At 38.9% G+C, this 16,015-nt stretch overlaps 1 protein-coding gene across 5 annotated transcripts in view; it reads right to left on the bottom strand.

Moving 5' to 3' along the window:
- Positions 1-16,015, bottom strand: part of PARD3B (par-3 family cell polarity regulator beta) — a 1,167,593-nt gene that overhangs the window by 409,711 nt on the left and 741,867 nt on the right. For all 5 annotated transcript variants that reach the window (XM_069578084.1, XM_069578083.1, XM_069578085.1 and 2 more), the window contains exon 16: positions 9,724-9,768. In XM_069578084.1, the coding sequence (XP_069434185.1) occupies positions 9,724-9,768 (45 nt within the window). The remainder of the gene's footprint in view (positions 1-9,723; positions 9,769-16,015) is intronic.

Here is a 16,015-nt window from a genome sequence, read left to right as displayed (position 1 = left end):
GGTTTTATGGGCTTCCCTGGTAGCTTAGCTGGTAAAGACTCTGCTGGCAATGCAGGAGACCTGGGTTTGATTCCTGGGTTGGGAAGATCCCCTGGAGAAGGGATGGAGTACCCACTCCAGTATTCTTGGGCTTCCCTTGTGGCTCAGCTGGTATTACACAGCGTGGTTGTAGCAACACCTGACTGACACATTGAGTATCTCACTGGACCCTCTCTCTCAGTTTGATTAAAAACAAAACAAACACCAAAAACAAACAAATAAAAACAATCAGAATTCTAGGTTTTATTCTCTAAATTATTCTTACTTTTCTTTCCTCCATTTAATCACTTACTTTATACCCACATCATCTCTTACCTGGACTACTGAAATGGTCTCCTAACTATTCTTGACTCTCCCCCTTTTTAAAATCCTCTCAAGTCCCCACAACCAACAGAGTAATATCATTATGCTATAAAACTGACTGCTCCCCTCCTTTAATCTATTTAGCCTGCAGAGTCAAATTCACACTTCCACCTGGTAGGAGTTCCCTGTGATCTAATCTCTGCCAGCTTTTTTACCTCCTAGCTTGTCCCTCTCCCCTGTGCACTCCTGCCATGCCACTGCTTACAGTTTCTTGAACACATCATGATGTTTCATGTTTTCATAACCTTCCATGTGCCTGAAATGTGTTAGTTCACTGACTTTTTCTATTCCCCAATTTCTATTTATCTTTCAGATCTTATATGGAAGCAGTTCTTTTGTGACATATGTCACTTTGTATCTCCAGCACACAACAGAATACCTGTTACAGAGTGGGTGTTTAAAAAACATGAGTGGAACAGAAATAATTTTGAAATGTGATTAATAAAAAAAAATGTAGTCTCTATTTCAGTTCAGTTCAGTTCAGTCGCTCAGTCAAGTCCGACTCTTTGAGACCCCATGAATCGCAGCACGCCACGCCTCCCTGTCCATCACCAACTCCCGGGGTTCACTCAGACTCACGTCTATTGAGTCAGTAATGCCACCCAGCCATCTCATCCTCTGTCGTCCCCTTCTCCTCCTGCCCCCAATCCCTCCCAGCATCAGAGTCTTTTCCAATGAGTCAACTCTTTGCATGAGGTGGCCAAAGTACTGGAGTTTCAGCTATAGCATCATTCCTTCCAAAGAAATCCCAGGGTTAATCTCCTTCAGAATGGACTGGTTGGATCTCCTTGCTGTCCAAGGGACTCTCAAGAGTCTTCTCCAACACCACAGTTCAAAAGCATCAATTCTTGGGTGCTCATCCTTCTTCACAGTCCAACTCTCACATCCATACATGACCACTGGAAAAACCATAGCCTTGACTAGACGAACCTTAGTCGGCAAAGTAATGTCTCTGCTTTTGAATATGCTATCTAGGTTGGTCATAACTTTCCCTCCAAGGAGTAAGCATCTTTTAATTTCATGGCTACAGTCACCATCTTCAGTGACTTTGGAGTCCAAAAAAATAAAGTCTGACACTGTTTCCACTGTTTCCCCATCTATTTCCCATGAAGTGATGGGACCAGATGCCATGATCTTCGTTTTCTGAATGTTGAACTTTAGGCCAGCTTTTTCACTCTCCTCTTTCACTTTCATCAAGAGCCTTCATGTTCCTCTTCACATTCTGCCATAAGGTGGTGTCATCTGCATATCTGAGGTTATTGATATTTCTCCCGGAAATCTTGATTCCAGCTTGTGTTTCTTCCAGTCCAGCGTTTCTCATGATGTACTCTGCATATAAGTTCAATAAGCAAGGTGACAATATACAGCCTTGACGTACTCCTTTTCCTATTTGGAACCAGTCTGTTGTTCCATGTCCAGTTCTAACTGTTGCTTCCTGACCTGCATACAGATTTCTCAAGAGGCAGGTTAGGTGGTCTGGTATTCCCATCTCTTTCAGAATTTTCCACAGTTTATTGTGATCCACACAGTCAAAGGCTTTGGCATACTCAGTAAAGCAGAAATAGATGTTTTTCTGGAACTCGCTTCCTTTTTCATGATCCAGTGGATGCTGGCAATTTGATCTCTGGTTCCTCTGCTTTTCTAAAACCAGCATGAATATCAGGAAGTTCACGGTTCACGTATTGCTGAAGCCTGGCTAGGAGAATTTTGAGTATTATTTCACTAGCATGTGAGATGAGTGCAATTGTGTGGTAGTTTGAGCATTCTTTGGCATTGCCTTTCTTTGGGATTGGAATGAAAATTGCCCTTTTCCAGTCCTGTGGCCACTGCTGAGTTTTCCAAATTTGCTGGCGTATTGAGTGTAGCACTTTCACAGCATCATCTTTCAGGATTTGAAATAGCTCCACTGGAATGCCATCAGCTCCACTAGCTTTGTTCGTAGTGATGCTTTCTATGGCCCACTTAACTTCACTTTCCAAGATGTCTGGCTCTAGGTGAGTGATCACACCATTGTGATTATCTGGGTCATGAAGATCTTTTTTGTACAGTTCTTCTGTGTATTCTTGCCACCTCTTCTTAATATCTTCTGCTTCTGCTACGTCCATACCATTTCTGTCCTTTATCGAGCCCATCTTTGCATGAAATGTTCCCTTGGTATCTCTAATTTTCTTGAAGAGATCTCTAGTCGTTCCCATTCTGTTCTTTTCCTCTATTTCTTTGCATTGATTGCTGAAGAAGGCTTTCTTATCTCTTCTTGGGATTCTCTGGAACTCTGCATTCAGATGCTTATATCTTTCCTTTTCTCCTTTGCTTTTCACTTCTCTTCTTTTCACAGCTATTTGTAAGGCCTCCCCAGACAGCCATTTTGCTTTTTTACATTTCTTTTCCATGGGGATGGTCTTGATCCCTGTCTCCTGTACAATGTCACAAACCTCATTCCATAGTTCATCAGGCATGCTATCAGATCTAGTCCCTTAAATCTATTTCTCACTTCCACTGTATAATCATAAGGGATTTGATTTAGGTAATACCTGAAAGATCTAGCGGTTTTCCCTACTTTCTTCAGTTTGAGTCTGATTTTGGTAATAAGGAGTTCATGATCTGAGCCACAGTCAGCTCCTGGTCTTGTTTCTGTTGACTGTATAGAGCTTCTCCATCTTTGGTTGCAAAGAATATAATCAATCTGATTTCGGTGTTGACCATCTGGTGTTGTCCATCTGTAGAGTCTTCTCTTGTGTTGTTGGAAGAGGGTGTTTGCTATGACCAGTGCATTTTCTTGGCAAAACTCGATTAGTCTTTGCCCTGCTTCATTCTATATTCCAAGGGCAAATTTTCCTGTTACTCCAGGTGTTTCTTGACTTCCTACTTTTGCATTCCAGTCCCCTATAATGAAAAGGACATCTTTTTGGGGTGTTAGTTCTGAAAGGTCTTGTAGGTCTTCATAGAACCGTTCAACTTCAGCTTCTTCAGCGTTACTGGTTGGGGCATAGACTTGGATTACCGTGATACTGAATGGTTTGCCTTGGAAATGAACAGAGATCATTCTGTCGTTTTTGAGATTGCATCCAAGTAGTGCATTTTGGACTCTTTTGTTGACCATGATGGCTACTCCATTTCTTCTGAGGGATTCCTGCCCACAGTAGTACATATAATGGTCATCTGAGTTAAATTCACCCATTCCAGTCCATTTTAGTTCGCTGATTCCTAGAATGTTGATGTTTACTCCTGCCATCTCTTGTTTGATCACTTCCAATTTGCCTTGATTCAAGGACCTGACATTCCAGGTTCCTATGCAATATTGTTCTTTACAGCATCGGACCTTGCTTCTATCACCAGTCACATCCACAGCTGGGTATTGTTTTTGCTTTGGCTCCACCCCTTCATTCTTTCTGGAGTTATTTCTCCACTGATCTCCAGTAGCATATTGGGCACCTACTGACCTGGGGAGTTCCTCTTTCAGTATCCTATCATTTCGCCTTTTCATATGGTTCATGGGGTTCTGAAGGCAAGAATACTGAAGTGCTTTGCTATTCCCTTCTCCAGTGGACCACATTCTGTCAGATCTCTCCACCATGACCCACCCGTTTTGGGTTGTCCCGCGGGCATGGCTTAGTTTCATTGAGTTAGACAAGGCTGTGGTCCTAGTGTGATGAGATTGACTAGTTTTCTGTGAGTATGGTTTCAGTGTGTCTGCCCTCTGTTGCCCTCTTGCAACACCTACCATCTTACTTGTACACACATAAACCATATTCTGGAGAAGGCAATATCACCCCACTCCAGTACTCTTGCCTGGAAAACCCCATGGACCGAGGAGCCTGGTAGGTTGCAGTCCATGTGGTCACTGAGGGTAGGACATGACTGAGCGACTTCACTTTCATTTCTCACTTTCATGCATTGGAGAAGTGAATGGCAACCCACTCCGGTATTCTTGCCTGGAGAATCCGAGGGACAGGGGAGGTGGTGGTTTGCTGTCTATGGGGTTGCATAGACTGAAATGACTTAGCAGCAGCAACACCATATTCAAACGGTAAATCATCTTATCTCATGATATGTTTGTTTATAATTTGCTTTGATTCATTGAATTTTAGAGATAAACCACTAACAGTTTGCAATATAGGAGATACAGTGTTGCTCCATAATCAAGTTTCCATAGAAAAAGATCCTAGATGCTATCATTATTTTCCTTAATGATAACATCCTATATCCCATGGAAATGCAAACCAAAGCAGACACATGTAGGAAATATATGCATTTCTTTGTCTAAAGCTATAGTTATCCAACATAGCACATGACAAAAGCTTAGAAATAAATACCCCAAATAAGCATGCAATATTACTTCAACCAACTCATGAGGAAAGAAAGATAGTTCAAGTCCACTGCCCACTTACTCCAAGATTTTATTTCCTCATCAACAATAGCAATGAAAAGTAATAAAAAGAAGTAATTCAATTAGAAGACTCAAACATGCAAAATGACCACGGTTGGCGTTACAAATTTTAAATGCATATTTTAACTTAGATATTCAATAAAAGTATGAAATCCTATAAGACTAAACATAATTTATGGAATGTCATTTAATAGCCCACTACTCTCATATTAAAGTGACTATCCAGTCATCTTATGTTTTATCTGTTCTTTCACAAAGATCCAGCAATTTCTTTAGCTATATTCGAACATTCTAGATTTGAAGTTTACACATAATGCATTTAAAGCAGAACGTATGATCTATCAAGTTAGCAACTTGCATATTAAGCTCTGAGCATCTGCTATAAGATATATCACACACACATTTGCTATAAATATGCATAATGCATGTACATCACATGCATATTTTCTTTCACATATCTCTTCACTTCACCCACACATTCACATGTATACATACATGCAGAAAAAAGAATGCACAAATTATCAAGATTAGATATTCTTCTGCTCAATGAATTGCCATAGAGAAGTTATACCTGTTGTGTTCCTAGCTCAGCTAGTTGAAGTTAAAAAAGGTAAAGTAAGGATTTATAGGTATTTTGACATGTGTGTCACGCCTTCCAACTAGACTGTGTCTTACTGCTGTATTTTTCTCAGTTCTTGAGATGGTGAGGTATTAGGCATAAGCCGGAGGAAATATAATGGCCAATGCATGGCATCTTCCATACCATACCTGGATTTATATCTTAACCCCAAGAGTTACCAACTGGAAGAACAAGGACTTATGTATTGAGCTTCAGCTTCTTCAACAGCAATGTGTGTACCAACTGTCCTTAGTGGTTGCAAGGCATCTCATCTGGAACTATTCCCCCTAGATTGTTAATGAATACTTGCTCATTAATTGATAAACTCAGCTCAGAAAAGGTCTGCACTAGCTGCCAACCATTACTTTTACAGACTTGCCTGTTTTACAGCTGTATAGACAGGTGTTTGAGACTATAAGAAATTAAAATAGAAATAGGAAAGCTTTTTAGTCCATTTTGCTAATTAATATGTCAGAGCTCATAAAGAAGGACTCATCGGCCTTCTTCAGCACTGCATCATCTTAAAGAGCTGGGTCAGCAAGGATCTCTGCAGACAGTCAATACATATTAAAACCATTCTAAGCAGTAAATCAAAACAAAATAATATGAAGGCACAGTTTTAAAAAAGTAAAATTTATAAGCGCTTTCTGTCTGAATGCTGAGGAGCACTAAACTATTGGTTTCAGTGTCACTTCAGTAAATTGGGCAAAAAAAAAAGGATTCCTTCTCAGACATTCTGTCTGAGTCTGTGTATAGCCAAAATCAAAGCACAATTTTTTTTAAAGCTATAACAAATTTGATGCCATTTCCTCTGGATTCTAATGTTCCCTCTGAATGTTTGTCATTTAAAAAAATGGTTTTTATTTTTTAAAATATACATTTTGCTGAAGTTATATCCCTCCCTGCATTGCTAGGACTTGAGTTTTGTCAGAATTAAATCAGTGAGACAGTTAAGGGAAAAGGTGAAAGACAGCTTTTTGGTTTTCTAAGACTCTCTAAAACTTATGACTTTTTTCTTAAGGGAACCAAACAAAAAGCATTTTGTTCCTAACTTCTCTAAGTAAGTCTCACCATCCCATAAGTATTAATGCCTCTCATATGTGGAGGAGGATCTCACAAGATTATAAACAGGAGTACCAGCCTGGCATTTTCCTTGCCAAGGTGTGAGATGCAAGGCACTGCCAAGGGAAAGCCCCTGAGGTAGATTATTAGAGAGGTCTCTAGAATACTGGATTGACTCCAGAAGAGGTGAGGGAATACTATATTTTGGGCCAAAAATGTTAGGAAGATTTATCTTACCTAAGACTTTGATTTGATCTGAGCTCTGAGGGATCAACCATTTAAAGCATAAGCCAAGGAAATGGTGCCAAAAATACTGTCACAAACTTGGGAGGTACCCAAGCCAGGCCAACAGATGGAACTTGGCACGAAACGGCTCTCTACCCACTAAGTAGCTGACTCAGAAGAAATTTTAACTCAGATGAATTTATTAGAATGTTGAATATCATCCCAAATAAGAGGATGGATGATAGATTTAGGTCAGCACATACAATTTAACTTCCTGATGGTCTTGGACAGTATGAAAGCTGTCCACATTTCTATAATTAAAAAGAGACAGAGGGAGAGATATTCTTTCTTCTTAGTAAAAGAGACACTACTTTGTCACCCGAAAATTCTGGAGGAAGGATTAGGGGAAGGGAAAGATAAAACAAAAAGAAGCTGACATTGGCAAGATAAGTGTAAATGATTAGGCAACATTATACATTACAATCCAAACTGGCAACTTGCTTAGTAGTCTAGACTGTAGCAGATGGAGAATACAGCTCTGTATTTGGAGAATGTTAAAAATGACAGAAAGAAGTTGCCAGAACCAAAAGGACCCTTAATTCTCTTTCACTGTTGTTACTGTTGCTACCACCAGGGCCTCATGGGAAATGTTCTACCCAAGTGCAGCTGATGAAGAGAGCTGCTCTTTATGGGAAGGATGAATTCTTGAGGATTACTATAATTCAAGACTTCAGTAGAATCTTTTCCTTTAAGGCTGCTTTTTGTTCTCTCAGTACTGTCTCTAATGTTTTATACAGTGCTCTCATTTAATGGAACTCTAAAGCACACAATTTTAGGTGATTGGTTAGCTCTCTTTACTGTGTTTAATTGTATGCCACTTTGCATTCAAAATTATCAAGTTTCTGGTTGTTTTCAGCAGTTGCCCAGGTTCCACAGAGAGCCAATGAAAGAATTGATGATGCTGTGATAGGATAAAAAAGTACTTAAACTATAAGAATAGTGGATATTGTAATAATAGCTCATCAGTAATGAAAATCTTCTTTAAAACAGTTTGCTTCATGGGATATGAAGATCATTAGTAATATTTCTATTATCAGCTAAAATAAAGCTGCCATGTGAAGCTCATAATTAATCTGACTGAGAGTTTTAAAATTATGCCTTTTTTGCCATTTTCTTTCAATTTGGAAGATTATTCCATGTTTAGAGTACTTCTTTACTAATATCTTTATTTCATACTACATAAAAAATACCATTAAATTTACTTAAAATACTATAGCAATATACTCAGATAATGTTTGCATTTAAAATTAACGTTTGCACATAAAATTATTGTGACAATAATTTTTAGTTATTAGCTAACAGTAATTTGTTTGGAAACAAAGTAAGATTAGAATAATATTTGATTTCCTGGAAAAAAAGCAGAACATTTATTATTCAGTTGTTTTCAAAAATCAGGTTGATAAACATTCTTTAAAAAATGCTTCCTCTTCTTACACTGAAGTGCATCTCAGTTCACAGAAGAGTTTATATCTTCAAGTATTAATATGTGTAAGAGAACTAAGGACAAGCAGTTGTTTAGTTGCTAAGTTGTATCTGTCTCTCTGCAACCCGATAGACTGTTGCCTGCCAGGCTCCTCTGTCCATGGGAATACCCAGGCAAGAATACTGGAGTGGGTTGCCATTTCCTTCTTCAGGGAATCTTCCCAACCCAGGGATCGAACCTGCATCTCCTGCATTGGCAGACGGATTCTTTATCACTGGGCCACCAGGGAAGCCCAAGGACAAGTGGTAACAGGCATTTAAGATGAACAAAATGCAGACTATCCTTGGGAGTTCCCTGTTCATGGGAACTTCTTTCTCGGACTCCTAAAAATATTTCCCATGGTAGAGAGTTTAATGGACGAAGATGATGGGGACAAGCGGCATGTGGCAATTTATCACTCCTACAGAAATCTTTTCTTTCACAGTGATCTAACCTCTTAGGCTCTTTATTAGAAGGGGCAGAAAAGAAAACATCTAACAGTTGCGAACCAGCCCTTTCCTGCTGTTATCACTAGTGAATTTAGAGAAAGAAGAAAAGGGAAAAAAAATCATAATCTTGCCCTGGAACATGATGGAAGTAATGAGGCATCAAGGCCACTTACTGCTGAGAACATAATTGGCCCATAAACATAGGAGATACTTGGTGACGGGAACAACTTCTTTGTTTCAACAACGAAGGGATGCCAACACATCATAACCCTCCTGTTGTTTAGTGCGGTATTTCTAAGAGTAAAATGGATACTATCCCCACAAATAATGCACCCTTATAGGAAAGGGATTACTGCTGTACTTACTAGCTTAAAGTGTTTTCAAATAATGTGAATAAATGATGCTAAAGGCAGTGCAAAGGAATAGAAGGTAGGTCACTTGGCAATGAAGGGAAAGCTTGGATTTTAGACCTGAAGGTATCTCACACAAAATATAGAAAGAGCCTGAAGACCCTCAGAGATCCTTACGGACTTGTTACCTTACGGACTTGTTAGGGCACCCCCAGGGAGCTCATACATGAATCAAAAGAAAGAGAATACAATCATCTCAGGCCCAGTCCCATTTGATGACAGGTAGAAAGATGATTCCTTTTTGTGAAGGAAGAAATGGCCACATTTTCCTTATTCTGGAACGTCTTTGTCCTGCTACTTTAAAAATGTGATAATCATCGCAGAAAAAAAATTCAAACTTTCTTGAGTTTACTTCGTAATTTTTTGTGACTGCAAGTGTTCAGCTGGTGTACAGGTTACAGATTTTGGTTTTATAATTATTTTTTGGAAACCTTTCTTCCTTCTTAAACATTTGAGTCAGCATACATTATGCTACTATTGAGACAGCCAAGCAATAATTCATCTTTGCGGAAGTCAGAGACATCTCATATATTAATGAGCAAGCCTTTCAGTGACAAGTGGATGGAAACAGGTTCCAACTACTACTCAAACACAGCCAGCGATTTCCAGGAAGGAGAATATAAAGTCAGTGACAAGGAATTTCTTACCCGATTTGTGTCCAGCCAATGAATGGACTTTGCTTTCATCTGGCACTGCAAAGAAATAAGAGAGACGAGGATCAGATCGGCTTGTAAATCAGCCAGTTTTTGAACAATAAATTAATATAGATTAGTAATATGTGAAATCTTTTACTGGCAAAGATTTGAGAAAAAAGTTTCCCCAGCCTGCCTGGGGCATCTCATTTCTACTGGTTGGTATTTTAAAGACAGTTATGAAGAAATATATGTTCATTAAATCTTCTGTGAATAGAATTTCATTCTTTTGAATTGTTTTAATATTTTCACTTATTTTAACTGGACTGTTGTTTCTGTAGCCACAAAAACAGAAATTAAACTCAAGGATCTGGAGCTGTATAATATATAATAAGACACTTTGCGCATAACAGCAATATATACGTTCAATCCCCAAGGATCAAATTTCTGTATCTGGTCAAAGTGGACCAAAGGGAGCAAATTTACAATTCCTTCTGAAGAATGTATTTAAAAATAAATATAACATGAAACAATGGCATTCAAAAGATAAGATCTTCATCAGGCAACAGAGGACAGTGAGTCTCTAGAGATGGAAAACAAGTAGGGTGATTCCTAAAATTGCTCCAGTTTACTGTCTAGAGAAAGTCTTCAGGTTGTGGTGTAGGAAGGGAGACACAGGCAGAGCCCAGGCATATATCAGTCTGTGGATGCAAAGCTGGAAATCCAGAGAAAACCAGGGCAGACAGAGTTTAGGTCAGAGAATTAGAAAGAAGAGAGGTATACAGAATTCTTTCTGAGATCTGCAGAGGATCCCTACAGGTATTTAATTAATTGCTAATGATCACATGATCTCTGGTTCCTCTGCCTTTTCTAAAACCAGCTTGAACATCAGGAAGTTCACGGTTCACATATTGCTGAAGCCTGGCTTGGAGAATTTTGAGCATTACTTTGCTAGCGTGTGAGATGAGTGCAATTGTGCGGTAGTTTGAGCATTCTCTGGCATTGCCTTTCTTTGGGATTGGAATGAAAACTGACCTTTCCCAGTCCTGTGGCCACTGCTGAGTTCTCCAAATTTGCTGGCATATTGAGTGCAGCACTTTCATAGCATCATCTTTCAGGATTTAAAATAGCTCCACTGGAATTCCATCACCTCCACTAGCTTTGTTCGTAGTGATGCTTTCTAAGGCCCACTTGACTTCACATTCCAGGATGTCTGCCTCTAGGTGAGTGATCACACCATCCTGATTATCTGGGTTGTGAAGATCTTTTTTGTACAGTTCTTCTGTGTATTCTTGCCGCCTCTTCTTGATAGCTTCTGCTTCTGTTAGGTCCATACCATTTCTGTCCTTTATCGAGCCCATCTTTGCATAAAATATTCCTTTGGTTTCTCTACTTTTCTTGAAGAGATCTCTAGTCCTTCCCATTCTCTTGTTTTCCTCTATTTCTTTACATCGATCATTGAGGAAGGCTTTCTTATCTCTTCAGAACTCTGCATTCAGATGCTTATATCTTTCCTTTTCTCCCTTTGCTTTTTGTTTCTCTTCTTTTCACAGCTATTTGTAAGGCCTCCCCAGACAGCCATTTTGCTTTTTTGCATTTATTTTCCATGGGGATGGTCTTGATACAGTGTCAGACTTTATTTTTGGGGCCTCCAAAATCACTGAAGATGGTGACTGCAGCCATGAAATTAAAAGACACTTACTCCTTGGAAGGAAAGTTATGACCAACCTAGATAGCATATTCAAAAGCAGAGACATTACTTTGCCAACAAAGGTCCGTCTAGTGAAGGCTATGGTTTCTCCAGTGGTCATGTATGGATGTGAGAGTTGGACTATGCAGAAAGCTGAGCGCCCAAGAATTGACGCTTTTGAACTGTGGTGTTGGAGAAGACTCTTGAGAGTCCCTTGGACGGCAAGGAGATCCAACCAGTTTATCCTAAAGGAGATCAGTCCTGGGTGTTCATTGGAAGGACTGATGCTAAAGCTGAAACTGCAGTATTTTGGCCACCTCATGTGAAGAGTTGACTCATTGGAAAAGACTCTGATGCTGGGAGGGACTGGGGGCAAGAGGAAAAGGGGATGACAGAGGATGAGATGGCTGGATGGCATCATCGACTCGATGGACGTGAGTTTGAGTGAACTCTGGGAGTTGATGATGGACAGGGAGGCCTGGCGTGCTGCAATTCATGGGGTCGCAAAGAGTTGGGCATGACTGAGCAACTGAACTGAACTGAACTGAATGATCACATGATATGAGGAAACTACCCAACACCTGGGCAAGAACTACCCAAAGGGGAAAGAACACAGTGCCTGCAGTTCTCATAAGGGCTGGGAATAAAGTTCCCCTTCCCAATACCCAGAGTGAAAAACTTCATAATTTAGGGGCATCCATTAGAATAGGAAGAAGGACATTGCTTCAGCAGTGAGTAAAAATGTAAGTGAACATAGCTCTCATGAAATGATATGATTTTGAAAGACACAAATTACCAAAGCTTATAAAGGAAGAGATAACCTAATAGCTCCATAGCTTGTTGGTTTTTTTAAAAATGGATTTGTAGTTCAAACTTTCTGAGAAAGAAACCTCTAGACCCAGATGACTGCCTTGATGAATTCAACCCAAAATTTAGGAAGAAATACTACCAATTCTCCAGAAATTCTTTCAGAAAATTCACAGGAGGGAACATTACCTAACTCATTGTGAGGCTGGCATTACCCTGATGTAATATCAAGCAGAGAAAGTCTATGAAAGCCACTAACCAGTATCTCTCATGAACATAGAATCAAAGTGTTCTTAATCCTTAGGCAACTCTACATGGATTATCACCTCAATATTCAACAACAGCCATTCAGTATTCACCACGTGTTATAGTCTACATTAGTCTGTGAAACTCTGGTGGCTCAAGGGTAGACGCAAAGCAAGGGGGAATTTGCTAACAGAAAGATCTCCTTCATTTCCCCAAACATTCGATTGGTCTCAGAGAAATAGGCTTCTCCTTCCTTTACCTATAACATTCAGCCTATTTCACTGATCCAGTCACTATACAAAAATTTTCATAAATCTTCCCACACCCACCTGGTCCTCTTTTGCTAAGCATTTCTTTATTTTCTAGATAAAAACATTACATGTTTGTGATTACCCTGGTACTAACTTGCTTAAAAATCGTGTTAGACTTCATGCTTCCAGTAGGAGATGCCAATCCCTATGTAACAGGCTCCAATTGTGGGCCAAATTCTGTCTTACCCAGTTCTGAAAAAACTTACAGGGGAATCTATTGTATAAACGGAACAAATAGTGGAAAGCAAGGATGATGATTAAAAAAACACTACTAGTAGCTAATACTTAGCACTTATGATATACAAGTTCTACCCTCTACCTTTTATATCTATTAATTCATTTAATGTTCACAGTAACCTTTGATGATTGTTGTCATTACCTTTACAGATAAAGAAACTGAGGCACACCTCATAAGTGCAGGAGCCAAGGCTTAAACAAAGCACTTTTAATCACTCTACTATACTTGTGATGAATCATAGAAGAGTTATATTTTCCAAATTATTGACAATCTAAATTAAATGTAAGAAAAGCCCTGACAAACACTCTCATATTAGAATTCGATTACCTTTTTAATTAGAATACATCTTATGAATAGAAACTTTCTATCACAGTGTTAGCTATAATTTTGTTTAACATGTTCAGAATTCTACAGTTTTAATGGATTCAAGCTGAAATAATTCACTTCCACTACACAGATGAGAAATCATCTGAGATAAAAATCTTATTATTCTAATATATTTATTAAATTTATTAATAAATGTAAAACCAGAGCTTCACAGGTAACTTTGTTTTACCTATCTGTGCCTCAATCTCATCATCTATAAAATGAAGATGATACTGCTTTCCAGGTATGCTTAGAATGAACATTATATATTACATGTATAACTTTATGCAGAATATGTAGAAGATCACGTGTGCTTAGTCACTCACTCTCAGTCATGTCTGACTCTTTGTGACCCCATGGACTGTAGGCTGCCATGCCCTTCTGTCCATGGGGATTCTTCAGGCAAGAATACTGGAGAGGGTTGCCATGCCCTCCTCTAGGGGATCTTCCCAACTCAGGGATCGAATCCAGGTTTCCTGCACTGCAGGCAGATTCTTTACCATCTGAGCCACGAGGGCAGCCCATAGTAACTGCTTCATAAATATTAGTTATTAAATCATCAGTAACGATAAACTAAATAGAAACACTTACATAATGTTACATAATAGCTTATAATGGAACAAATGTGACTTAAATTCCAGATTTATCAGGCAAGTTAGTAAGTTCCTTTAAACTTCACTTACTCAGTGTGAAAAATAATATAAAACACTATACAAAGAGCTGTGAAGACTGAGTGAAAAACATTTACAAAATCACTTAGCACAGTTCCAGGTACGTATTTCTCAACAAATGAAAACCTTTGATAAATGGAAACTGTGAGAGTGGGAAGGGTGGTGAACTGGATGATGCTGGTGGTGTGTATGACTTAACCTGCCTAGGATTATAAAGGAAGAGACAGTGCACAGGATATTTTCAGCTGCATTTCATCGATAATCCAACACTCCCAACAGGTTTCGACTTTCAGTTTATCTGGCCCTGAGTTTATTTTGTAGTCGAAGAAAGGCAATATATATACGGTCTCATGTGATGCAGCTATTCTTTTTTCTTAATATAAATTTATTTATTTTAATTGGAGGCTAATTACTTTACAATATTGTATTGGTTTTGCCATACATCAACATGAATCCACCACAGGTATACACGTGTTCCCCATCCTGAACCCCCCTAGCACCTCCCTCCCCATACCATCCCTCTGGGTCATCCCAGTGCATCCGCCCCGAGCATCCTGTATCAGGAATTCACACAAGGATAGGATCTTATTTTTTGTTTTTATCTTTTTTAAACAGCCATAAGTTATACCATTAAATCTAAGCCAATATAAGTACTGCAAGTTCCCCAGCCATGTTAGGCTGAACATGATAACTTTTTGGCTGAATACTATCTACTATTTTTAGTAGGAATACTTATTATTTTAATTGACAATTTGAAATTCTTTAGAACACTAACAAACTATTTCAAAAAATGGTGTAGAACATCCAAATGGGTGATAGGCATAAAAATTAGGGGTCTTTCTCCAAATATTCACTGACACAGATGTCTATCTTTAGGACAGAAGATAAATGAATAAACATAATAGAAAATGGAGGGAACTGTAATGACTTAATTAATAGAATACATTTTATTTAAAAGGTTAAATTGGGAACAATCATCTTTTATGCACATGCTTAGTGCTGGGAAGTGATTTAAATAACAGTAGCAAATGAGAAAATGAGGTAAAATTACATACACCACCAAGCTTTTTTTTTTTTAATGACAAGTGTTATAATTAATACTCAACTTCCTTTATCACTCACACCACCTTAAAGCTACTAAAAAGTTCTCTCTCAGAGCAGAAGGTTAAGTCTAGTCATTTCTTGCATATTATTTAGATAGCATAGCAATGGGAATAAAATTAGTTACAATATTAATATGATAGGTATGTCATTTTAAACAAAGAGCCTATTTACAAGAGGCTGAAAATGCGTGAGCCTGGTGGTGGAAAAGTCTTCCATTCCAAAATGGCAAGTAAGGTACCAAAAGTATCAAGGAAGAGGGTGGTGATGGAACAGGTGCCAAATTTTCTTGTCTTGTTCTAATAATAGATTGCTTTCTCTTCCTCCCTTTCTGTTTCTCTCCCTACCTCTCTTTTTCCCTTCTCCTCAGTCTGCCTCCCTTCCTCCCTCTCCTCTTCCTTTCTTCCTTCCTTGAAGTTTCTCGAGCATATTATGCTCCCTCTCTTATCCTTCACTTTTACCCAAGGACTGGTACTATTTGCTCTTTGGCAAAATGACAGGATACTGAAAGAGGAACTCCCCAGGTCAGCAGGTGCCCAATATGCTACTGGAGATCAGTGGAGAAATAACTCCAGAAAGAATGAAGGGGTGGAGCCAAAGCAAAAACAATACCCAGCTGTGGATGTGACTGGTGATAGAAGCAAGGTCCGATGCTGTAAAGAACAATATTGCATAGGAACCTGCAATGTCAGGTCCATGAATCAAGGCAAATTGGAAGTGGTCAAAGAAGAGATGGCAAGAGTAAACATCAACATTCTAGGAATCAGTGAACTAAAATGGACTGGAATGGGTGAATTTAACTCAGATGACCATTATATGTACTACTGTGGGCAGGAATCCCTCAGAAGAAATGGAGTAGCCATCATGGTCAACAAAA

This window comes from Ovis canadensis, chromosome 2, assembly GCF_042477335.2.
Source record: "Ovis canadensis isolate MfBH-ARS-UI-01 breed Bighorn chromosome 2, ARS-UI_OviCan_v2, whole genome shotgun sequence".
NCBI classification, from domain to species: domain Eukaryota; kingdom Metazoa; phylum Chordata; class Mammalia; order Artiodactyla; family Bovidae; genus Ovis; species Ovis canadensis.
Note: the sequence above shows the minus strand (reverse complement) of the source record. Positions and strands in the feature narration are given on the sequence as shown.